This window comes from Haliaeetus leucocephalus, unplaced genomic scaffold (genome assembly GCF_000737465.1).
Source record: "Haliaeetus leucocephalus isolate CR32 unplaced genomic scaffold, Haliaeetus_leucocephalus-4.0 Scaffold1, whole genome shotgun sequence".
NCBI classification, from domain to species: Eukaryota; Metazoa; Chordata; class Aves; order Accipitriformes; family Accipitridae; genus Haliaeetus; species Haliaeetus leucocephalus.
The window spans coordinates 3,188,043-3,213,315 of NW_010972437.1; the positions used below are offsets into that span (position 1 = coordinate 3,188,043).

The 25,273-nt window shown below is 37.7% G+C and overlaps 1 protein-coding gene across 3 annotated transcripts in view; it reads right to left on the reverse strand.

Annotated features, from left to right (window-relative positions):
• SF3B1 (splicing factor 3b, subunit 1, 155kDa) overlaps positions 1–25,273 on the reverse strand; it is a 25,651-nt gene continuing 378 nt past the window's right edge. Inside the window, exons 2-25 of one of the 3 annotated variants that reach the window (XM_010564212.1) lie at positions 17,757–17,923; positions 16,322–16,423; positions 15,507–15,621; positions 13,576–13,655; positions 12,177–12,344; positions 11,783–12,017; positions 10,762–10,974; positions 10,238–10,359; positions 9,388–9,585; positions 9,195–9,296; positions 8,266–8,445; positions 7,730–7,816; positions 7,331–7,601; positions 6,918–7,063; positions 6,679–6,825; positions 6,402–6,527; positions 5,778–5,999; positions 5,351–5,533; positions 4,548–4,659; positions 4,341–4,461; positions 3,778–3,909; positions 2,625–2,897; positions 1,926–2,142; positions 1–633 (exon numbers count right to left, since the gene is read on the reverse strand). In XM_010564212.1, coding sequence (XP_010562514.1) covers positions 475–633; positions 1,926–2,142; positions 2,625–2,897; positions 3,778–3,909; positions 4,341–4,461; positions 4,548–4,659; positions 5,351–5,533; positions 5,778–5,999; positions 6,402–6,527; positions 6,679–6,825; positions 6,918–7,063; positions 7,331–7,601; positions 7,730–7,816; positions 8,266–8,445; positions 9,195–9,296; positions 9,388–9,585; positions 10,238–10,359; positions 10,762–10,974; positions 11,783–12,017; positions 12,177–12,344; positions 13,576–13,655; positions 15,507–15,621; positions 16,322–16,423; positions 17,757–17,923 — 3,878 coding nt within the window. In that variant the 3' untranslated portion in view covers positions 1–474. Of the gene's footprint in view, positions 634–1,925; positions 2,143–2,624; positions 2,898–3,777; positions 3,910–4,340; positions 4,462–4,547; positions 4,660–5,350; positions 5,534–5,777; positions 6,000–6,401; positions 6,528–6,678; positions 6,826–6,917; positions 7,064–7,330; positions 7,602–7,729; positions 7,817–8,265; positions 8,446–9,194; positions 9,297–9,387; positions 9,586–10,237; positions 10,360–10,761; positions 10,975–11,782; positions 12,018–12,176; positions 12,345–13,569; positions 13,656–13,971; positions 15,622–16,321; positions 16,424–17,756; positions 17,924–25,273 lie in introns of those variants that run through there. The other 2 variants (XM_010564221.1, XM_010564229.1) reach the window with 2 other exon arrangements.

Sequence of the window (25,273 nt, forward strand, 5' to 3'; positions counted from 1 at the left end):
TACAGTTTGTATGTTTTTCTTATTTATTCAAAAGCTAAGGGATGACAAAAAGGGTTAAAATGTTTTATGCCACCTATTTATTACATGAACAAATACTTAATCCAAAGGGACTCGTTTTACAAGCCCCTCTGTCCAAAAACCACACACAAATTAATTTTTATACACAAATGTTTATTTCTCAAATAAACTTCCCCTTTAAACACAAGGAATGAAATCTAAATCTTCATAAAGATGAATCCAAAATGAAATCCCTCCAGTACATTGTAATCACTGTTTTCTTGGTCACTACTGGCTTTAACTGTTTAACATCAAAAAACAAGGACATATTTAAAAAAATCATGCTACTGGATTCCTAGCTCTGCCTCTGACCAGCTCTATACTGATCTCCGATATTTTAAAATTTTACATCATCAAATCTGAAGCATTTAATTGAAGAACAGCTGTGCATTAAACACAAACAACTGAACAAGAAGATTATAAGATGTAATCAAGTTCATAACGAATATAGGTGTTCTTCTCATCGTTATAGATTCTTGGGTAATGTGCTATCAGAGCATCCTGTGATCCGATGTAGATCGAATTATAAATCTTCCAATAAACATCTCTGACTTTCCTGGCAGGGTGAAACAAACCCTAGAAAACAGAACAGAACAAAATTTATTAAAAGCTTAAGGTCTAAATGTCTGTTATTGATTTTAATCAAGTTTTGCACAATAGGCATTTAAAAAAGCAATTATAGCAACTAACACCACTTATAACAAAGAAGGTACACTAAATGTGTCATTCCAAATTTCTGTGACTATCTAAACTAGCAAGTAGTAACAAAGTATTATTTAGAGACAAATCTTCTTATCTTTTTTTCTGCAGGGAGAAATTCCAACGAATATATTTCTAGTTATGTATTCTTCTTTTAAAATAAAAATGAAAACCTGCTGCAGTATATTTGGTTGGAACTGAGTCTTATCTTTGGCTCTGCTAATTGTTATTTGTGCAGAGCGTGCTAGATAGGAATACATGAGATAAACTATTATTAAACCTAAAAAAATGAGCAGAATGTGAAAGCTCTAGAAAAAAGTTCTATACAATAAGAACATACAAGTATTTGTAAAAAAAACCAAACTGTGCAAGAGACTTCTTTCACCTTCCTACTGATGTCAGTATCTTTATGCTGAGATCCCCCACATAAAAAAAACCCACAGTGAAATTCCATATCTGCAAATAATTAATCAAATGCTGTCACATCTTCTCTACATTGACCTGCGTTACATTCATCCTTGCTTCCCACCTGTTATGTGAGTTTAGATTCTATAGTCAACGCACCAAGAACTGTTATGTGCAATTACACAGAAAAGGAGCCTTCAGATTTTACTGCCACATACACATTTACAGAAGCTGAACTGACTAGTGTTGATATAATGGTATAAATTCTGATCAAAGCACTGTTTTCTAGTGCTTCACTCTTACACAGTTCTAACTGTTTTTCTTAGCTAATGACAAATAATGTTCATTTAATATTACACCTATCCTGTCACGTATCTCACTTTTTACTTGTTCTCATAACTCCTTGCACTATTAATTTATTCCCCAGTCATTAGTCAGTGTCCTCCAAACCTGCGAGATGCTTCCATTTTACAGGTCAGAGTGCCAGGCTCTTTTAGCCAATTTATAGTCTAAGTTACCTGCTAGTTCTATGCAAGTTCCTCAGTGTAATCAGCTATCTCACTATACCAAAATCTCTGTTCATTGCATATTTCAATTACTGAAGTTCTTGGTACAGAATGCCATGTTTAAAGAATAGTTTAAAGAGACAAAGCGCCACACTGTTTTCCTTTGCTGGAAATCTTCAGTTGACTTTTTTGTCTCCTGGAAAGAAGTCCTGCCTGATAATTGCTGTCTCTGCTATCCCAGCATACACAAGGACATACCTGTAAACAATACTGCAACATTCTGCAGGGACCAATAGCAACTCTGAGGCCCTCCAGAGCCCCCATAACTGCCTGAATAACATGCGGAGAGGTTTCAAACACATTAGGCCATACATAATTTAACAAATGATTAAGAGAATCTTCACAGCCAAACCCATAGACACCAAGAGACATATGTTGCACCACAGCACTGGCTGTTTGTCTGTGTACAAGGTCCCTGGAAAGAGAAAAATGGTCTGTTAATACATTAGAAGCAACATGAGTGGGCAAGCATAATATTCCTTTTCAATAAAACTTTTTTTTGAAAGCACTAATATACCCTTTTAACCCATATTTACTGACAGCAAGAGGCAGAGTAACAAAAATCAGAAGACTGAAAAAAGACGGAATTTTCTGACAAATTACTGCACTCTAATTCCACAGCAAAAGTACTAACAGACATTATCAAAAGCAGTTTGAACATAAGAAGTCTTGACTCACTTAAAATGTTTGTATCATTTTAATCTTCAAAAGTATTAGTAAAATAGAAGTATACAATCTGAATTATTTGCAGACAATTGCTTCCAAATTATGCTGGTCACTTAACTTCTTTAGCAAACAAGAACAATATGCATATTTGCTATCGTTAGACCCAGCTATATATACTTAAAATACATGACTATGGCTAACTGTACCCTAGATAGAAAGAAGTGCACTCACCTGTCCATTAAAGCATCTTCAAGCAATGGCGTAACAGCATAAATGTAATCTTTTCCCATCTCTCCAATATATTCAAACAGGAAAGAAAGAGATTTTAACACACCATTCTGGACGTTCAGTTCTGGAACTCGGTATTCATTCATGAGTGCAGGCAGCACTGTGAAAGGTGAGCATGTTTCAGCTACAATAGCAATTGCTACTGTAGTACATACTCTGTTCTGCCTTTCCTGTACTTTTAAGTTATTTAGCAGTGTAGCCAATACATCGTGAGGTCTGGAAGAGATAACATGTGCATCCATGTCAATAGATTCAGTGAAGATTTGGATAAAATTAGTTGAGTTTCAAACAGCAAGTGACAGAAAAGCATGGCTTAGCCCTTAAAAAAAAGATTAAGTAACTGGGAAACAACATAAATCATGAAACTGCACAACAGCTTAAGCAACTGCATGATCTTATTTTTATAACCAACATTTTTTACTTTCTCTAGACATAGCTTTTTTCCTGCCTTTTGTTCTGCCTCTTGTAAACTCTGGAGGTTAGCAGTAGCCTCCCCACTATTACTCTGATCCCACAGGTAATTGCAAACTTGTATAAAATCATGCTCATTGACAGGCTAGGCAATATCCCGTATAGTTAAGTGCAGTTACAGCATTCCTTGGTTGCTTGCTGTATCTGCATTAAGTCAGTAATCGGTCACTTATTTAAGAATATGCATAAAGATGGGAATTGTGCTTCATCCTATGCGTTGCTGACTTGCAGTATCACCTTAGTGGCAAAAAATCCTTTGCAAATCAATAAAAGTATTGATCTAGGGAAAAATAGAAGAGAGATTGAGTATTTAAAGGAGAATTCATGAAAGAATACAGAGTGGGTCTGAAAGCATATCAATATCAAAATTCATGAGACAAACAGCTCTTATTACCAAACTAGACTCTAACTTTGCTAGTCTACAAATTTAGTCCAGAATTGCAGCACACTACATTAATGAAAAATAGGTGACTGTATTCTCCTTCTACAAAATTAGTAAAACCAAGTCCACATATCTAATATATTTATGTGTAGAGAAGTTTGAATATTTCTCACTAGAAAACTCACAATCATCACTATGTTAGGTAACTGTGTATAGAAGTGGATAAGCATTAAACCAACTTACCCAATAGCTTTCGCAATATAACCAAAAGTGTTCACTGTGGCTCTTCGGATAGCTTTCTTGTGAGCTTTTAGTAATTCAAGCAGTTCAAAGCAGATCCTCATCCATTCTCTTGCAGAAACATATTCTGCACCTCTGAAAAAGAATAAAGTGGGTTACCTCTTCAGTGATGTTGGAAGTTTTTAAATAAAACTACATAAATTGCAGCATCTATTCATTTGCTATAAACAGAGGGATACTGCTTAAGCAATTTCCTGAACTAGGTATCTGTTAACATTAGGCCTTCACTGGTTAACAGTGTACTAAAAAAATTTTATATTTTGTGCATTCGAAGTTTGCATAAGTGGACAACATACTACTTACAAAGTGTTTGCAAAATAATATAATCACAATATGTTCAGCAGAGTATCTGCTAAATATCTCATGTTAAGCTTTACGCACAACTTAAGAAATATCAACAGATAAGACAATAAATACCCAAATTCCAAACATGATACTCAACTTCAGCTTTTGCTACAATAATTGCCCACACAGAGGATCAAATATTTTATCATTAGGCAGCTTACCGGTCTGCAATGCGCCCAACAAGATCAATACAATTTTCCTGTACTTTCTCATGTCTGTTCTTCAAAATAGGTGTAAGCCGTGGCAGCAGATCTTTGATTGGCGGTGTCATCTTGTGCATGCCTATTGAATTTAAAGAGGCATATTTAGTTTTAAAATGCCTTTTCTTTTCGCTCTTGAACAGGAACGTATTCAATACACAAACGTACCTATAACATTCACAATAGCCTTAAGTGCTCCGAGTATGCTGCCCAGTACTTCAGGATATTCTTCACCCAGGTACTCGTACAACACAACACCCAAGTGTCCCATCAGTTTTTCCTACAACCAAGTAAAAAGATTTAGAAGTTGGTTGGTCTTTTTTTCCCCTCTCACTACTATAACATATTGTGCTGGTTTGGGCTGGGATAGAGTTTTCTTCATAGCAGCCAATATGGGGCTATGTTTTGGATTTGTGCTGAAAACAGTGTTGATAACACAGATGTTTTCGTTACTGCTGAGCAGTGCTTACACAAAACCAAGGTCTTTTCTGCTTCTCACCTCACCAGCAAGTAGGTTGGGGGGGCACAAGAAGTTGGGAGGGGACACAGCTGGGACAGCTGACCCCAACTGACCAAAGGGATATCCCACACCATATGACATGCTCAGCATATAAAGCTGGGGGAAGAAAAGGGAAAGGGGGGGATGTTTGGAGTGATGGCATTTGTCTTCCCAAGTACGCATTACACGTGGTGGAGCCCTGCTTTCCTGGAGATGGCTGAACACCTCCCTGCCCATGGGCAGTGGTGACTTAATTCCTTAGTTTGCTTTGCTTGCATGCGCGGCTTTTGCTTTACCTGTTAAACTGCCTTTATCTCAACCCACAAGTTTTCTCACTTTTACTCTTCTGATTCTCTCCCCCATCCCAATGCAGGGGAGAGTGAGCTAGTGGCTGTGTAGTGCTTCATTGCCAGCTAGGGTTAAACCACGACATAGACAACAGCGAATTTGGTAGGAGAATTCAATACAATACCTCTTGACAAGTCTTCATGACAACTGCAGTACGAGAGATCAGGTCAGCAGCCTGCTGCCTAACTTTAGCTGATTTGTTGTTCAAACGCCACAAAACTGTACCACAGATTTGTGGCAAGTAGGGTTTAACTCTTTTGCCTAGAGCATTAACCACTGTGCCAAAACCATTCAGCATCACAGAATCCTGAGTGTAAAAACAAAAGGAAAATCAGACCAACAGCAACACCACATTTTAATTAAACTTGACATCTAAAACTGCTATTAAAATGCTAACATTCCAGAGCTTGTTTCTGGGTTTCATTGATCAGAGCGCTGACACCCAAAAAAGGATTCTAAAAATCTAACTTAGAAGCATACAGCTCTGTATAACTAACAGTGAGCTAGCTTACAATTAAAGTGAACCAAATACTAAACACGCTTGGCCATACCTCTGTGGTCTGTTCCTGAAAGGCGTACAAGATACCATCAATAAGTTGTTCTTCCAGTTTATGATCAATGTCTGCTGCCCCCAGATTTCCCATTATCTTCTCAATTGTCTCCATGACCATTTTTCTGTACTGCTCAGCCTCATCTTTCAGATCATCCACAATTCTAGAAATAATTTCTGCTGCTCCAACTTTATTTGCCAGCTCCACAGTTGTATCAACCAACTGAAATATACAAATGTTAAGTAAGCAAGCATTGTTAAAATCCACTTCCTACATCTTGAAAACAAATTTCCCTAGTCTGACAAGACACAGCATCATGCATGTTAAGCCCACTATAAACAACTGTTCTGACCTTCATAAATATTCCAATGTTTTGAACACCACAAATGGGGTGAACTACTCCACCTTACAACTGATACAGACTCATATTCACAAACGTAAAATGTCTTGATAGCCTCCTAAGAACCTGTGAATCTTCTAGCTATGCAACTTCTAAATCACTAGTCCAAACAAAATTCAGTTTCAGGACACAAAAGACAAAATTAAGCATCTAGCCTGAATGAACACTCTAACGTGAATTTTGTTCTACTGTAAATAACTTTCCAACTAAAAAAACCAAAATACCTGTCTGTAATTTCTTCTGTCCAATGCCATTCTGTGCTGCCAGAAGTGTTTGAAAAAAGGTGGCAAGATTTCTGTTTTAATGTAGTTTGCTTCAACACCATCGGTACCACAACACTGCTTTACCACCTGACAGGAAATAAAAATTCAACCATTTTAATTCTGCGTAGGGTTTGGGGTTTTGGGGTGGGGTTCTTTTTGGTTTGGGGTTTTTTAGTGTTTTAAGAAAAGGAAAGACATACATATTCAATATTAATGCAAAACAATCATTCTGACATACCTTCAACACAATCTTTTTCATCTCTTCATCAGGAGACTGGAACTCTCTGATAAGGATTAGCATGACTTCTCTGGTATAATAGTTTGCATATTCAGCATCCATGAGTGGAATCAGGTAACCAATAGCCTTCAAAAAGGCAGCCAAACCCTATTTAAATGCAGAAATATGTCTCTAATGAGTTATAGAAGATATACATCCATTTCAGTTCAAACTAAAGAAAGTATCTTATATATATATACCTTTCCTCTGTGTTGACGTATACCCTTCCATAAAGGCTTCAGAACAGAATCAAATGACTCAATACCATAGGGAGTAGCTGCCTCAGCCAAAGCAGCAATAGCCAAAGCACTGATGGTGCGAACTTTCTGCTGCTCATCCACCAGACCTGCAAGAGAATAATATTTAGTGCCTCTTCTTGTACCTCCTGTGACTTAAGCTCAAAACAGCAAATAGAGGGGCAGTATAAAAGGGATTAGCTTATTTTCAGGAAAACTGAACCACTAATCCTCTTTCAGAGTCAGTTGAACCATTTCTGAGGCTCAAAAGAACACACAAAACAAGGACTTTACTACCACTGTGCCTCACTGGGATATGAAAAAATTTCCAAATATGAAGTGAATAAAAAAATCTTGCCTGGGAAAATAGAACTCACCATGTTCAATAATCTCAACCAAGCTCCTGAGATGAGGCAAGATGGCACAACCCATAAGAATAGCAATCTGCTGTACAATCTTGATGCCAGTATGCCTAGCCTGCCACGATTTTTTGCTTTTACAGACAGCTTTCAAGAAGGGTAACAGTGAAGGAATGCCCAAAGCAGAGGCAACGACAGCAAAGGCCCGAGCTGTTGTATTTCGGACATATTCATCCATATTATCAATATCAGGTCGCATTGTGGAGATCATTGTTGCCAAACCAGCAGCCTGAAGGAAAAACATACAGAAGATACCAACTGGATTTATGAACAGCACAGTTAATCCTTCTGCCATGCCTATAAACATGCAACTATATGTAAGCTTACTCAGTTCCTTAATGAAGGATGGAACTTTACCTTAGCCAAGTTTGAAATAATTTCTCTGCCTTCCACTCTAGCATAGTAGTCTTCATCAATCAGCAGTGGTTCAATGACAACAAGAATCTGAAAAAGATGAACAAATTAATATTTCCTTTTGGTAATACTTTTAGTAGTATTTCTGGCCCTACTAGATTCCATGAAACAGCGATGATTCCATGGATCCAAGCTTAAAGCTTTATGATGACCGGAAAAACTTTAAATTTATTATGTTCTTTTTACAGCTATTTGTCTCTAAAGGACCTGGCTCAGAGACACTATCTAGATCAGATAAGATCCCCTTCCCACCCCCAAGTGTGCATATATCATTTTTACATCATGCCTTAATACTATAAATCCCACACTTCGATCAAATTACAAGAACTGAGAATTTTGGCTTAAGAAGAAATATGGAAGTCAATTATGTTAAAAAACCATGGTACCATCCTCTTCTGAGATGCAAATAAAATATACACTTCTCCCAGCAATGACCAGAAAAAAGCAAATCGAAGATGAAATAGTAAACTGCAATACACCTTGTGTACATATGGTCGGACCAAGTCATCCAGTTTGTAAAGAATTCTGTCGATGACTTTGACAAGCAAGTGACGCTCCTGATCTTCGAGAGTTGGCGACATCAGCAGAGGCAGAATCTGATTAAACAACGGCCCTGCTCCAAATTCCCGAGCTTTATCAGTAATTTGTCGCAATGCAGCCTAAACAAAACCAAAGAGCCTATCAGTTAAACTAAGGAAACAACACTGAACAATTACAAAACAGGTAGATATTAACCAAGTTAAAATGTAATTCACTAATCATGGGCTTCAAAATACTTGCTCCTACCACTGCAAAACTCTGCTTCAAACAATTTTATACTGACATAAAATTTAAGAACAAATGTGTTAAGAGAAACACTCTGATGTTAGCTCCCAGATGTTCAATTTTCAAGAAAAGCATGCTCCTGGTCTAATAATAAGAATGGCTCCATTTGAAAATTAGCTTATACAGCACTTACTTGCCTCTAGGCAGCTTGGTGCTATGGTCAGTTTAAAGCAACACTGTGCAGAAAAGACTGCTAACGTTGCATAATGTGTAAGGCTGAAACTTAACTAGGAGCTACACTGCTAATTTAAGTGTAAGAGGCAAAATCCAGAAAATTTCGAAGCCCTGTAAGCAAAACACACTATAAATCCAGTTTGTCATAACTGTTAAAAAAAAAATATTATATAAGCCATGTACTATTTAGTGACTGACATTACTGTACAAAGAGCAGCAACACTAGATTACATCGAATGACAAACAAAAAGCCATGCAGATACAGAAGAGGAAGAAAGCACTAAACAGATATCAAAGCTTAGGAGATTATCTTAAAGAGAATCCCACAGACAACTGAAACTAAACCTAAAAACAAATGCAGATTTTTGAAAAATGGAATTACATAAATGCATCTGAAAATTCATCTTACCTTTCTCATGGGAGGTGTGCCATTCTTTATTTTCAGAAGTAATTTCATTATTTTTCTCTCCTTCTGTTCTTCAGGACTCAAAGTTGATTCATCAACATCAACCTACAAGTAATTCCAAACAAACAAGCAAGCATTGCTACATATTCAAAAGAAATCAGGAAATTTTAATCAGCATGAGTGAAGTCTCATTTACCAGCAGTTTATCGAAGTATTGGATATCATCTGGTTTTAGGAATGGAAGATTGCCAGATGGTTGGTCATTAACACTCTTCATAGTTCGGTCTTCTGTCTGCATGTGGAATCCAGTCATACCACCCAAAGGTGTTGGAGTTGCTGTAAGCTTACGTGCTGGAGTGCGAATAGGTACATAACCAGCTGGTGGGGGAAGAACCTACAGAAGAACGAACAAAATTTATCTTATCACAACAGATACAAAAAGAGGAAGGCATCAAATACAAAACATTACTAAACTTAATATATTCCATTTTATTTGTTTGGGGATTTGTGTAAGTGTTATTGCATACATTAGAGCTCATGTTCACAGCAATACCAAGAAAATTCACCATGACAGTTTGTATTCATGCTTATCCTGTATTGATGATACTTCAGAAGAAAGTTCACTTCCACTACTGAGAGATTGGATAATAAACTTTGAAGTGTCTCTACAAAGCATTAAAACAGTACTTCAGTATCTGCATCAACACAGAGTACTTGCTGACTTTGCATTTGTGACTCTCCCATGTTTTTCTACATCTGGACTTAATATTTTTATCAGCCCATTCAGAGCTCATTTCTGGCCTTGACAGGCATTTCCAACATTGAGAAGCACAACAACAGCTAGCCTTTGAGATCATCTTTAGCTCTCCCTTTCTAATGGATTTACAATAAATCAGTAACCAAATCAAACAAACGTCTACAATCAATACTTACTGTGAAACATTCTACTTCTGGGACAACTTGGTTTAAAAAAAAAAATCAATATGTCCTAGCAGAAAAAAAAACCCAACATCATGGTCTGATGTATTTTAATCCAGATGAATTACCTTATATCCTTCTGGAAACATAGCATCTAATTCTTCATCAGAAAGTGGTCTGTTTCTTTCATCAATTTCCCTTTCCCAACGCCAAGCCTGCAGCTGTTCAGGAGTCATGCTCATGATATGACCTATATTAAAATTAAAAAAATTTAAAAAAAAGTAAAAAAAAAAAAGGATTTAAAAAAATATTTTGTATGCAGAAGATGACTTGTTTACTTAACCTTTAAGTGCTCTCAAACCAAAGTTTCCATAGCACTTGAAATCTGTAGCCAGTAAGATATCAAACTTTTAGAGAGCTTTTTATCAATTTTTAACAACTAAATTAAACAGGAACAGACACCTTAATCTCGATTCCCCCTCCAGAACTAAGTTGCTGTAGGCATTAAAAATGGCAAACTGAGCCTATACTGACTGCTTTCATACAGGCAGGAGAACATGTTAGGCAGAAGTCTATTTCAAAATACAATATAAAGGTAAGTGCTTCATTTCGACAGAAGAAAGTGATGCCTTAGAAAATGGACTGGGCTTACCTGGTGTAGGAGTTGCCATGTTCATAGCTGGTGTACCAATGGGTGTTTTGCCAGGCGTCAGAACAGGAGTGCTGCCACCCATCTGGCTAGCAGGTGTTTCATCCCATCGGGACTTTCTCTTACTTGCTCCTGGAGTTGGTGTCTCACCAATGGAGTCACCACCTCTATCTGTACGAGGCGTCTCAGCCCATCCACTGCCATGTCCCGGAGTATCTAAGGAAAAACAAAACAATTTTTGCAGAAAGCTGAACAGTATATACTCAAACTATAGTATCAACAGCCAAACCCATGTTCAGTATCTCATCCTCATGTCTACACAAATCAACAAGTATCATATAAACAAACACACTATACAAAAAGCAAAGACTAGTTTGGTGAATATTGAAAAAAACACAGGCATTACACTAAAAACATCCAACAGAGAACTTCATTTTACAAAAAAAGCATGTCATCTTCATGCTGAATCTTAGCATAAATAGGTAAAATTCTAAAAAATACAAAAGAATTCAGATATTCTAGAAATTGGACAAATACTCCACATATTCCCTTGGTAAAAGCATTAAGGAACAACGGTGTTTCACTGTTCCCTGACACATGAGCCCAATTCAAATTAGGCAGGTGAGAAAATGCTTCCAAAACTTGTTTTAATGCTAACCCCTTCAAAGAAAATTAAACATTTCAAAACTAACGCACACAAACATATCACAAAAAGCAATTCAACATAACTCTGTTACTACGTCCTTTACACATTAAAATCCCAACCTGCAGCCATCACTAGATGTACCACAAAACTTTGATTCAATTTTTGAGCCGAGGTGCTTTCACAGATGTGAGTTAAGCTTACAGGCAGAACTCAAAGCTACAAACTCAGACAAAAACATCACTTCACATCAACCACTAGATGTCAGAATATAATTACTTCTTACCTGACTTCTGAACCTACTCTTGACTTAATGTGAAAAACTTCTATATATTTAACCATTCAAAATTTATTATGTGCTTTCCAGTTCACCATAAATACCTCTTTCTGTTTTAGGTGTTTCATCCCATCTATTTTTACGTGCACTGGAAGTGGCACCTCCATGGCCTGGTGTTGCATGACCGGGCGTGTCCCGTCCGGGTGTTGCAGCTCCTGCTGGTGTGTGACTGGGAGTCGGATCCCATATTTTTGAGCCTGGGGTGGCACCAGGTGTTTCACTACCCTTTGCACGGCCTGGAGTTTCATCCCATCGCAGAGATGGTGTATGTCCAGGTGTCTATACAAGACAAAACCAAAAGTATTAATCTCTCTCTTACTGTACAGTAAAAGATGGCTTGTTACTCTTTTTTAGTAGAGTAAGAAACTTCTGAAATTCAAGAGGATTAGCATTAATAATGTCTTCTTTAGATAAGCTGATGAACACTAGGATTATTACCTCCGCTTGATCCCAACTGGATAATTTTTTAGGTGTAGCACCAGGAGTCTGATCAGCTGTCTGATCCCAACGCCGTTTGCGTTTTGAAGGTGGCTGAGATGCAGCTCCATTGACGACTTTAAGCTCTCCAGCTTTAGCTTTTTCAGCTAGTTGTTGCCTAATTTCCCTCTATTCAAGGGCACAAAAAGACAAACATAAGAAACAGATTTTTTTTTTTTTTCAGAAAGCCTCTTCAGATTGTACCTCTAAAAGAGATTTTTCAGCTGTATCATATCTTTTTATGCTATTTTTTGAGATTTTGCTCAAATAACACGCAATTAGCTACTGTTTAATTTCAAGTTCATTCACTTTTCAAATTCTTCTATACTGACAGAGCAGCTATGTGTTTGGAGGGGCTGTTTTTAAATTGATTTCTTATAAAGGCCACTATTCCAACAAATGCAAACGCATGAAGAATTTTGAGTGCTATCAGCTTCTGTCACCTATATGTATGCCTTAAAATCATTACACATCTGTTTCAAACAAGTTCCACTTCAGTAAATTGAAGGTGGAGGAGTTACAAAATGTGTTCATTTGAGTTACATCCCACGACATAAAAAAGCCATGAAATTCTTATTTAAAATTCTGAGATGACACTGTTAAAACAGCACACTAACCCAGACTGTTTTTCACTTATCAATGGATCCATAAACAGCAAGATTGTCAAAATTATGAACTAATTCCTCAATTAAGGTAAGTCAAGTACGGTAAATGAATGTAAATCTACAGAGGTCACTGGAACTACAAGATCTTGCTCCAATTAACAAGATGGCACTGTAGATATTACACAAGAAATTTGATTATATTACCAATATCTTCTTACCTATTAAAATGAATTTTTAATAGCCATGAATAAAGCATGTACTTTTACATTTTTCCTTTTTTTTTTTTTTTTTAATATTTAAAACAAAATGTCAACCTCACACCAGTTCTCAGTACTGCAACATCTGTTAAGTGCTTCAACAAAAGCCTTTTAAAACCTCCCTGGATACCTTTACACAGAGCTCACAAAAACAAACATCTCTGACACTGAATATCCTTCAGTGACTGTTAGTTTTTGTCTCTCATCCTCTGAAAGAAAATAAACAAAAAGTTCAAGCACTATAAAAAAATCCAGATTAAAGTATATTGAGACTATTTCTCCCTCCATTGTTTATGTATTGTATAGAACAGATGTTTTTCAAAACTTGCATCTTTAAATTCTACTGACTTTCAACATGCAAAGAACAGGATTTTCCAAAGAAAAGGACTTTTAAGTCAAGACAAAAAGACAACAATTTCCATTCCCACTTTTTTAACATGCTTTCAAAGGCTGTAAAACAACACTAAGTTCAAGTGGAAAACCCTCCCCTCCACACACCTCTTCTTTTGTTAAATGCTGTTCACGCATAACATCCATGTATGTTCTGGCATTCATTTTAGGATCCGGTGTCTTCCCTCCTGTGGAAAAGAACAGCAACAGGAATGGAGCACAATGAGTACAGGATAAGCAGAAACTATTGACTTTTTCTATTGTCCTGCTCTAATATTATATTATTCCATGATCATTTAATTTTACTTTTTGATTGAAAATTTTAAAAATTACATGTATCTTACGTTTATTCAGTTTGCTGATCAATTTAACCTGTTTGAACACAAACATAACTACTGCAGTTTCAAACAAATATTTTAAAGCCGATATAAATGATAAAATGACAACAGAGTTAAGAGTCTTCAGAAGTGATGGGTTCCTGGGTTGCTAATCCGGAATACGTACACTTTCGTGCCTTTGTCTCCATCAGCAGTTCTGACTTCAAGCAGCAGAATAGAAGCCTAGAAAATTATCTCTTTACCATTAGTAACACTTTGGAAAGATATTTATATTCAAAACATTACCTTGTGTAAGCTGTTAAATCCTAGATGTTATCTGACTATAAATAACTATTGCATACCTAAGTAATGTTTAAAATGTTTTATCATAAAGACCCATTTATAAGTTTGACAAATCTGGACACGTCTCCCAGATCTTCTAGTGTCATATTGTAAAAGGGCTTCATTTAAAAAAAAAAAAAAAAACAAAAAACAAAACAAAAAACCCCAGAGAACTGTTTGATGACACTTTCCCCCTCTTCTCTTCTCAAGGTACAATTGTGATTGGGAGCTGAATGCAATACAGTACATATACCACCACAATGATACTCACAGGTAATGGGTTTTGTATACCATATGTTGTTTTATGATGTGTATCTTGCGTTAATTAAACTTTTAAATACTTTACAAGAAGCCCAACTTTATAAAAATGAGACTTGTCAAGAAAAACACTTTTCTTTAAGAAAAATGTACAGATTTGCTATACAAGTGGTATAGCATTATAATTTAGGGAAAAAAAATAAACTTCTTAAACATTTCTATGCTGAAGATCACTGCCCAATTGGCTGTGTCATTCTGACACTAGCTTTGATAGGACTTTCCTTTGGAATACTTTTTCACCATAATCTACACAGGATGTGTTGAACTGCACCCTTAAGAATGCAGACAGGACTGGCATATAGCAGTACTGCTGTAGGAAAGAAATTAAGGACAGTTAGTATGGGCCTGTGAATTCTGACAATACATGTTTATATCAATTACAATTAAGCAAGTAAAATAATTAATATCCCTATTAATTCATGCAGGCTGAAATTCTCATTTGTAAAACCTGCAAAATAGCTACTAATTTTAAGCCAACAGGCACCTTATTGCCACATGTGAAACTCACTCACCTGAAGAAAGTTTCTGTCAGACCCACTAACACCCCTTTTCCTGACTTGCATTCTAAAATTATCAGAACAGACTTGAACTATTAACAGTATCAAAGTCTTATATATGCTTTTGTTTCTTTTAGCTATACCACCTAAGTTTACATAGGATGGTAAGAATTAGGTGCTCTACTTTGAGAACTAGCATTTCAAAAGCAGTAACCCTGTAAATCTATGACTTGGAATGAAAACTTTCAAGGTACTGAAAGAATTTGAGCACTCAATACACAAGTTGTTCAAAGTATAATGCACAACCCAAAACAAAATGAAAAGAGAAACCTTTAACCCTTTGTGTTTCTATGGCAATGGCTCATTATTTTCTTGTCCTTCTACCTGGAAAGAAAACTCGTATTATAAAGATGAAGAATATGGCATCTAGGTTTTCAACCAAATCTCTATGAAAAGGGGATGTTTAAAACAAAACTAAGTTTATAAGCATGCCAACAGAAATCAAAGGGCTAAAGACAAAGACAACAAATTTCATAAAGGGTATAGAAAAGTCAAAATAAATTACCATCTGCAAATGGATCAAGACGCTCAGGGGAAATTATCATCATCCGCCTGTGCTTTTTGTACTCATCTTCCCGATCTGCAATCTTTTGAGGACGGTGTTCTGCAAAAGGATCATACTAAAAACCGAAAAAATCTTGTTAGTCACATATGTACAAAGAACAATACGAAAAGTGTCTGGTGACCATAAGCCTGTATTCATTTTCAGTATTACTAAAAAGGCCTACTTTATTTTTAATCTCAACTATGCAGGAATGTCAAAACACTACGCTAATATAAATTTTACTTCTGTAAGTGGAATTTTGTTTAACACAGAATTTCTTATTAAATAACTTCTGACAAAAATTTGCTATTTTGAGAAGTTTATTCACTTGTTACCAAAGCATTTCATGCTGTCAACCTTTCCCCTTCTTTTTTCCAGGGTGACTTAATGCTACTTCATATGCTTTTAAATTGCACAGAAAAATACTCCAGGAATATAAAACCTAAGTGATAGCATTTCTTTACAAAAATAGAAGCATACAGGACATTAAGTTTTCCAGTTATTTTCATTTTTGTGGTATCTGACCTATCAAAAAGATTTTTTTAATAGTTTAGTGCAGATGCCCACATTGCCTTTACATTCAGAAGCATCAATTTTTATCACCCTGTGGAATTCTAAACTAAAGCAGTAACAAGCTTACAGCAAAATAAAAATACCATGGCGCTTTACATACGTCTCGTGTTTCCAGAAGGTGAGACCTGGTCTCGAAAAATTTTAACACTTCTTTCCCCTAATACCTACAACAGTATTTTATTGTGCCTTCAGTTAAGATGTACCTGTTCAGTAGACTGTGGTATGTCATTAAGCAATGCCACTGGAGCATGGTACCCTGGCTTCTTCTGGCCAAGCAAACTTGTAGAAGGGTAGTCATCATCATCCTGTCAGTAAAAAGACATGGCAAATTTGTTATGTTGATATTATATTTAGATAAAATAATGTCAAATTAACATACTGTGGTCATAGAAAATATGAAAATGGACAACTAGAATAGTTAATTAATAATAATTAATAGCTTTTTCATATAGCTTGTTTTATTACTCCCAAACTGCTGCATCAGATAAACCTACCCACAGCACTAAAAAGATAACTTTTTCTCTACAAGACTCAAGTATTCTGCATTATGCTACATTTAATCAAGTATGCTGTCTACGCTAGTTATACAAAAAGTCTGTATTTCATATTAGGGCTATTGATACTGTTCCCTAGCTGGCATATGAAAACTGGTGCACAGAAATTCAAACAATTTTTTCTTAAAAGCCAGCTAGATACAGAACAAAACTTCAGTAAATAACCCTATAAAAACCCCTCAGAAACAGTGAAAAATTCAGAAATATATTAATATTAATTTACTTATACCTTCTCAAACACAATGGCAACAACAAGTACTCAGAATGTGTAAGATGCTTTTGCAATCTATTTCTTCATATTAGTAGCAAGTTTCTGTGCAACACTTTACAGCAACCCAAAAGAAAAACTGGTCTTAAAACTATGAACTGATTTCAGTGAGACCCTGTAATGGAAATTCTTAAAGGAATTCTTATAAGTCTACAAATGACACATAGTACATCACTAAAAAAAAATATCAACTAGTACTAAATTGAACATAACAATCTTCCTTCCTCTTAAAAATATAATCCACTCAATGTAATATGCTGCTGCCTATGTATTCATGGTCAGAACTGTACTTTCTGACTGCTCCTGCAATTGAAAATGTGGTCAAACATTTAACATTAGAAATTAACAGAAAGTAATCTTACAAGCAGAATACATAAGGAGAACATAATATAGTAAAAAAGCCAATTCTCAAATATTGCTCTGAAATTTAAATTAAGTAGAAATAGAAATCTTAAACTAGTCACTTCAGTTTGTTGGCCCAAGTTTTATTAGATTTTTTTTTTTTTTAACCATCATTTTTCATCTTGGTAGCAACAACAGAACAAAGTTAATTATTCCAGTCAAGGCTAACACTGATTAAGTACCAGGCCACAACTTTTTGCCTTCTGCTTGGGCCTACATGACTTTCAAAGCACAATTAATGAAGTACAAGCCAGACTTGGAACTTAAGAGCTTACCGGATAAGACATATTTGGCCCAGTATGGCTTTAATGACAGTAACTGCTTTTACTTTAGCAACTGCTACTAAAAATCACTCAAAATAAATTCCAAAATACTTAGAATGCATGCCCTAAACAAATACATAAAATCACTTACATCTTCCAATTCTGTTGCTGCAATAGAAGTGACATATCCAGCAAACCTGCTGTCACTGCCACCATAAATTTCTTGATCATAATATCCTGTGGAATCAAGACCTACTCCTTGAGCTTCATCAAGAGCAGGCTTTTTTCCTTGAATTTCTCGAATTTGTGCTTCAATATCTAGGGTAAAGACACACACAAAAAAAAAATCAGGTCTTTTTACACATACACACAAAATGTAATACTCGTGTTACTATGTACAGCAAACCGAGTTTTTCACCCAATTTCAAAGATCATCTCTAAAGAAATAAACAAATACAACACATAAAACTATAAAATCATGATGCTTAGAAGCAGCTCTTTCATAAGTTGTAATATTACCCAGCACAGACTACTTCAATTATATGGCCTAAAGCAAACTATTCAAACCCAGTGTTAATGTATCTCATCTTCCAACAGAGATAGCAGAGAAGGTAATTTACACCACAGTAATATTTCTCAACACTACACTAATACAACGGTTTCTCAACGAATGTAATCCTCCCATTAAAAAAGCCTTTCAAAATGTTATCACCAATTAACAAACCAGTTTTTCTCATTTAAACAGATCTGTTCAAAAGAGCTACTGCATGAGTTGTCAAATCTGAGCACATTTAATATAACAACACTGTATTGCATTATCTAACATATTGCAAAACTGTATTAACTTTTAACAAATTAAAAAGAAACAACCAACCTCTAACATGCCACTGGATACCAAGTTAGCAAAGAAAAAAAAGTTAGGACTACTTTCTTTTCACTCTGGCAGCTCAAATGTAATTTACTCATGACTATTCCTGCCTGCACCACCATCGCTGAAGAGTCTACTATTCTTCTGGATAACAAAAAGTTTACACTTCAAACAGGAAAAACGGGAGCTTTGTCGTTCTTTAACATGTCAGGGTCTGACTCTAATCAACTCTGGTGGCCGTGTTTGACCTTGGAAATTTGGTACTTTCAGAAAGCACATTAACTTGTTAACCCAGAAAACAAGGAACCAAATTAAACCATGCTTTCCTCCAACCGTTGTAATGCAACAAGAAAATAATTTACAGTGATCCAACTGTCTTCAACATATGTAATTCTGATGTAGGTATATTAAGGCACTCCATAAAAATTATTACTGTTTCTATCTGTATTTTATTTGATTCAATAGATTAACACAATTACCCATACAATGTGAATTTCAGTAGATAAAACCATTATCTTCATGGCCAAAAAAAATACCCAAGAGTTGCATTTCATGACTGAAGGAATATCAAGGATCATGCTTGTGCAAGACGGTTGGACTACATGGTCTCAAAGGTCTCAAGGTCTTAAACCTTCACTATTCACTAGTTTTTTACTATTGTTTCTCATCGTTCTCTTTCAGGACAAATACATTTCACAAGGTTTTCCCAAGGAGATATCTTGCAAAAGGCACTATACCACAACATCTGCTAACAAACTTGGCAAAAATTTTTTTTTTTTTTTAAAGGCAAGATCTTTGTCAGCAACATGGACAGTGGGATTGAGTGCCCTCTCAGCAAGTTTGCCAATGACACCAAGCTGTGTGGTGCGGTTGACACACAGAAAGGAAGGGATGCCATCAACAGAGACCTTCACAGGCTTGAGAAGTGGGCCCGTGTGAACCTCATGAAGTTCAACAAGGCCAAGTGCGAGGTCCTGCACGTGGGTCGGGGCAATCCCAAGCACAAATACAGGCTGGACGATGAGTGGATTAAGAACAGCCGTACAGAGAAGGACTTGGGAATATTAGTGGATGAAAAACTCCATGAGCCAGCAATATGCACTCACGGCCAAGAAAGCCAACCGTATCCTGGGCTGCATCAAAAGAAATGTGACCAGCAGGTCGAGGGAGGCGATTCTACCTCTCTACTCTGCTCTTTTGAGACCCTACCTGGAGTACTGCATTCAGCTCTGGGGCCTACAACATAAGAAGGGCATGGACCTGTTGGAGCGAGTCCCAAGGAGGGCCACGAATGTGATCAGGGGGCTGGAGCACCTCCCCTATGAGGACAGGCTGAGAGACTTGAGGTTGTTCAGCCTGGAGAAGAGAAGGCCCCAAGGAGCCCTGTCGTGGTTTAACCCCAGCCAGCAACTAAGCACCATGCAGCCACTCACTCGCTTCCACCCCCCACCCAGTGGGACGGGTGAAAAAAAATCAGGAAAAGAAGTAAAACCCATGGGTTGAGATAAGAACAGTTTAATAGAACAGAAAAGAAGAAACTAATAATGATAATGCTAATAAAGTGACAGCAGTAATAATAAAAGGATTGGAATATACAAATGATGCACAATGCAATTGCTCACCACCCGCTGATCGACACCCAGTTAGTCCCTGAGCAGCGAACCCCCCACCCCCACTCCTCCCAGTTTATACACTACATGTGACATCACGTGGTATGGAATACCCGTTGGCCAGTTTGGGTCAGCTGCCCTGGCTGTGTCCCCTCCCAGCTTCTTGTGCCCCTCCAGCCTTCTTGTTGGCTGGGCATGAGAAGCTGAAAAATCGTTGACTTAGTCTAAACACTACTTGGCAACAACTGAAAACATCAGTGTGTTATCAACATTCTTCTCATACCTAATTCAAAAACATAGCACTGTACCAGCTACTAGGAAGACAATTAACTCTATCCCAGCTGAAACCAGGAAAAGACCTTACAGCAGCCTTCCAGTACTTAAGGGGGCCTACAGGAAAGATGAGGAGGGACTCCTTATCAGGGAGTGTAGTGATAGGATGAGGGGCAATGGCTTTAAACTGGAAGAAGGTAGATTTAGATTAGATGTGAGGAAGAAGTTACTCACTGTGAGGGTGGTGAGGCGCTGGCACAGGTTGCCCAGAGAGGTTGTGGATGCCCCCTCCCTGGAAGCGTTCAAGGCCAGGTTGGATGGGGCTTTGAGCAACCTGCTCTAGTGGAAGGTGTCCCTGCCCATGGCAGGGGGGGGGGAACTAGATGACCTTTAAGGTCCCTTCCAACCCAAACCATTCTACGATTCTATGATTATTGCTAATCCAAATCATTTGACACAAGACATAAATGGGAGTGGAATTGGTTTTGGTGATTTTTTTTTTTTAATGATTGAAAGACTGCAGATCAGAATTGCTTAGTTTAAAAGTTTGAACTGTCAGTCCTGTAAACTTCAAGACTTAAAGTCAAGGCTGGGTCCTTTTCTTATCACAAACTGCCAATAATTAAAAAAAAACAAACCAACCACACTGTAAGCCAAATTATGCCTCCTGTGCAAAGGCATGTTTTCTATAGAGGTAATTGAACATGTAGTTTTACCTGACAAATCTTTGCTATATAGCTATGAGTGAGAATAGCAGGATTAAGTGTTCATGTACTGCCTGCAGGACTGTCAGTTAGAAACACTGACTTCACTTTAAGCACAGGAAACATGACAGCAAATCTGCAATTCCTGCAGTGGTCTAGTGGGGAATAAAAGAAACAGCAGAAGCATGTTCATCAAGAGTTGCATGCACAGAAGACACATCATAGTAACTGATAAGAAGAATCTTGCTCCAGCCAGTTAAGTGCTTCCATCAAACTTTTGCAGATATCTAGAACAGGGTAACTTGGACAGTCACCTCTCCATTGCAGAAACTCATGGAATCTGCCTTGAACTCATGAGAAGCTGAAACCTGACCAAAGCCTTACACTGCTGGCCATGATCACCTGCTGAAACCTACCCCCAAGTACATCTAGCTCCCCATAAAATCTGGCACAGCATAGGGGACTCCAGTGAGTTCAGAACTTGAGACAGGTTGCTCTCCAATACATTACTTCCTGGGGAAGCAGCAGAAATAAACTACTGCCAAATTAGGCATCCCTGTCTTGCCCACAGAGGACTCTGATCATCTTCAGAGGCATACCACACATATCACGTCTACCAGTGTCATCTCAAGGTATTCCATTTTTGTGAAGTCATCCTATAGCATGGTTATGGAACTGATACAACTCAAATACTTTTCTCACAGATTTTTTAGTTATTTCTGTTTCTTCCAAAGAATACATCAAGTTCCTGATTCCTTTTGCAGCCTGGTGCAACACAGCACTGGGGTGAAAGGGAATACCTGAAGCTTCCCTTGCTATGCTAATAGCACCAAGTGCTTTTAGAGTACAATGACATTCTTATTTCTAAAGAGCAGTTACTAGAACAACACACTGCCTTTTTAGTAGCATATTAAGTCCTGATTGCACGTCCACAGCTGTAACCAACTTCAACACAAAAAAGCCTACAGATCTTGCCTACAACGCAAAAGCGTTTCCATCATCTGTCCACTGAATCAACCTGACCATACAGCTCAGCCAAATAAAGCACCAGTAAGTACCGTGCCATGCAGTATGGGCCACAGAGATTTGCTTGTGCATGGCTCCCACCACTACTACCATCAACAGACTCTATTAAAACAATTGTGGGACTTCTGCAGCAAAAGCATTAATACAAAAATATTTTCCCATTAACAGCTCTTAACAACACTGTACATACTAAGGCCTTGTTCTCTTATTTTATTTTTAAAATAGCTATATTTACTGAAGAGGGTACAGATCTCATTTATCATTGGCCTTCTTTAAATTACAATGACTACAACTGTTTGCAAACTAAGGAGCATTCCCACTTTCTTACAGCAAAACCTGCTGAGTTATCTATACCATAAAAGAAAGTCTGCAGAGGGTCTACAGGGTTAACAAGCCCCCATTTATGGCCACCATGATTTTCAACTAATGCCATGCAGTCTCTAAGTGCTAGTTTAAATGAAGCACCCCGAAGAGAACACCCATTTGACATGCCACAAAACCCCTTTAACGAGAAAGTCTAAAAGGTCTGCAGCCAGAGGTAGCCTGATTGCCAGTTTAGAAAGCATCACGTATTTAGCTAGAAAAGACTGTTTTGACATTAAAGATGTGTTTACCTTCCTTGATCTAACTGGCACTTTCTTGGAAAAAAAAAACTCACACCCTATTTAACAAAGCACTTAAATACAAATCAAATTAAGAAAGAGTAATCATAAAGCTTAAAAATACATTGTGTAAAGCAAAGTACTTGTTTGATGATTTAGTCGACCAGGACATAAACAGAAACTTCAGTTAAAGACAGAGAAACAGTAAAAGGAGTGGGATAAAAAAAACAAACAAACAAAAAAAAAACAAACAAACAAAAAAAAAACGGGGGGGGGAGTGTATAATATCCTACTGATCATTCCTTTTTCTGTATTTTACTCCATTTAATATATTTTGGTATTTTAAAAGAAGTAACTTTAACATGTACAGTTGATTTTAAATAAGCCACAAATGCTGAATATTATTAAAGCCAACATACTTGAACTCAAAGTCACTTAAAATCTAGCTCACAGCCAGATCGTGATAGCCTCTCAAAATATATACTCCATTACCATACATATAGTTCTGCTTGCAACATTTGGAGTGTAGGACATTATTTAGCATGAGGGAAAAAAAAAAAGACAAATCAGACACTGTATTAAAGTAGTATTTTACAGCATAAATAGTTTGTATGTTTTCATGCCTTATCATATTTTTGCACATTTAGTTTGCCCTGTGCAGCTTTATTTCTAGCTACTTTAGTACTCTCATACATGTTAGGTCTCTCTATTACATTTGGAGATCATTTCGTTCCTTTCTGAGCAAGAAAAAAACGATGAAAATTAAAACCTACCTTCAGCAGCATTCAAAACTCAAGCATTTTTTGAGGCTTTATAAGCTGCCACTTAAAACTTTATTTTTCAGCCTAAAACAAAGAGTTCCCCCTTAAGCTATGTAACTGAAACAATCCCAAACTGTTCTGAGACTTCTTTCAAGCTGTGTCTTGAACACATCAATCAACAAGTATTTAACAAACAGTATAAAGATGTGAAAAATCTAAGACAATTTAGTAACAACTCAATTTGGAAAATCAGACAGGAACTGAAAACGCTAAGACAGGATAGAACTCAGAAGAAAAATAATCAAGCTGTTCAGCTAATACCTCCATGTTGAGAAATACAGCATTACATGATCATACCCAGTTATACATAATTTTTTATCAACTACCTACACGCCCCTGCCTTAAAACCTGTCCTGATAAAACACTAATCAAAACACATGCAACTGGAAGCATGTCAATGTTTTCATTAAAGTCAATGGACCACCATTTGCTTCAATAAATAAGCAATTTAAGTTAAAAAACAACAACAATTCTATTTTATTATTAAAAGCTCTTTAGGTAATATGAGAGGCAGAGGGGTGGGTAATACTGTGAAGGGTAATACTCACTTGGGTAATATCTCACACAAGCCTTATGCATGTCACAGCACATAAACAAAAAACAAGACCATTTCTGTAATTCTACAAAAACATTCTAGAACACTAAAAAATAAAAACAAAGTAAATTACAAAAAAAAGCGAGGACAAGAGTTTAAGCTTTTTGTCATCCATAAACTCAAACAGGGTCCGCAGTGTTAAAGACTACATTAACCTCACTTCCACGAGAGATGACGCCTCTCCATTTGAAAAGTTTTTTCAGTGCAAAACTTACTGCCCCCAAAGGTGATGAATACCTGGGTGCCCTGCCTACCTCACAGTGTACAACCACCGTCCAGAGGTAGTTTTTAGTAGTGCAGATGTAAATTAACATAAACACAGATCACGTATCACACACATAAACATGAGTAAAAACCCAAAAGCAAAGACACAGAAGCAGTGCAACTCTAAAAATTATTCTCCCTTGCCTGAAGATATTTAAGAGCAGGGCAAGACACAGACATTGTCCAAGAAGAAAGCTTTGATTCATGCTATAAAGAGCTGGAAGCGGTAGTGAATACAGCCACATAGCACCTCCGAGAATAACATACTGCCAGTGAAAGCCCTCCCTCATTAAACCGCTCATCTCCTACGTAAACACCCAGCCGGCAGGAAATCTCCGTGCTAAAATGGCAGTTGAAATGCTTGAGACCTCACGCTGTTTTTTCCCCTCCTTCGGGGCATTTTTCTCAGTAAGCACCACGCCGACACGACGCTTAGTAACAGCTCAGGCCATGCTGGCTTTCAGCGGGCAACACCCGTTCACCCTCCCTCTCCGGCCTCCCGTTTACTGCCGACCCAGGCCGAAGGGCTCAGTCAAGAGAACAAACGTGTGGCACTAACACAGTTTCTGATGCGAAACTGAGGCGGCGTACAGCGCGATGTTTACTGAGCGCCCGCCGAGGGCTGGACGCCAGCGCCAGGAGGGGGCCGGGGCCGGGCCCGCGGGGGCGGGGAGGTGCGGGCAGCGATCGGGAGCGGAGGTGAGGCGCGGCCCGCGGGCGGCCTTTCCCGCAAGCGCTGCTCAGCCTCGGCTTCCTGCCGGCAGGCGGGAGCGCGGCAGGGACCCGTGCCCCAGCGGCGGCGCCGGCCCCGCCAGCAAAACCGGAGCTAACCGACACCGTCCCCCCGCGCGGGCCTGGCAACCGCCGGCCGCTCCCCCCACGCGTGCACAGCGAGAGCCCCCCCC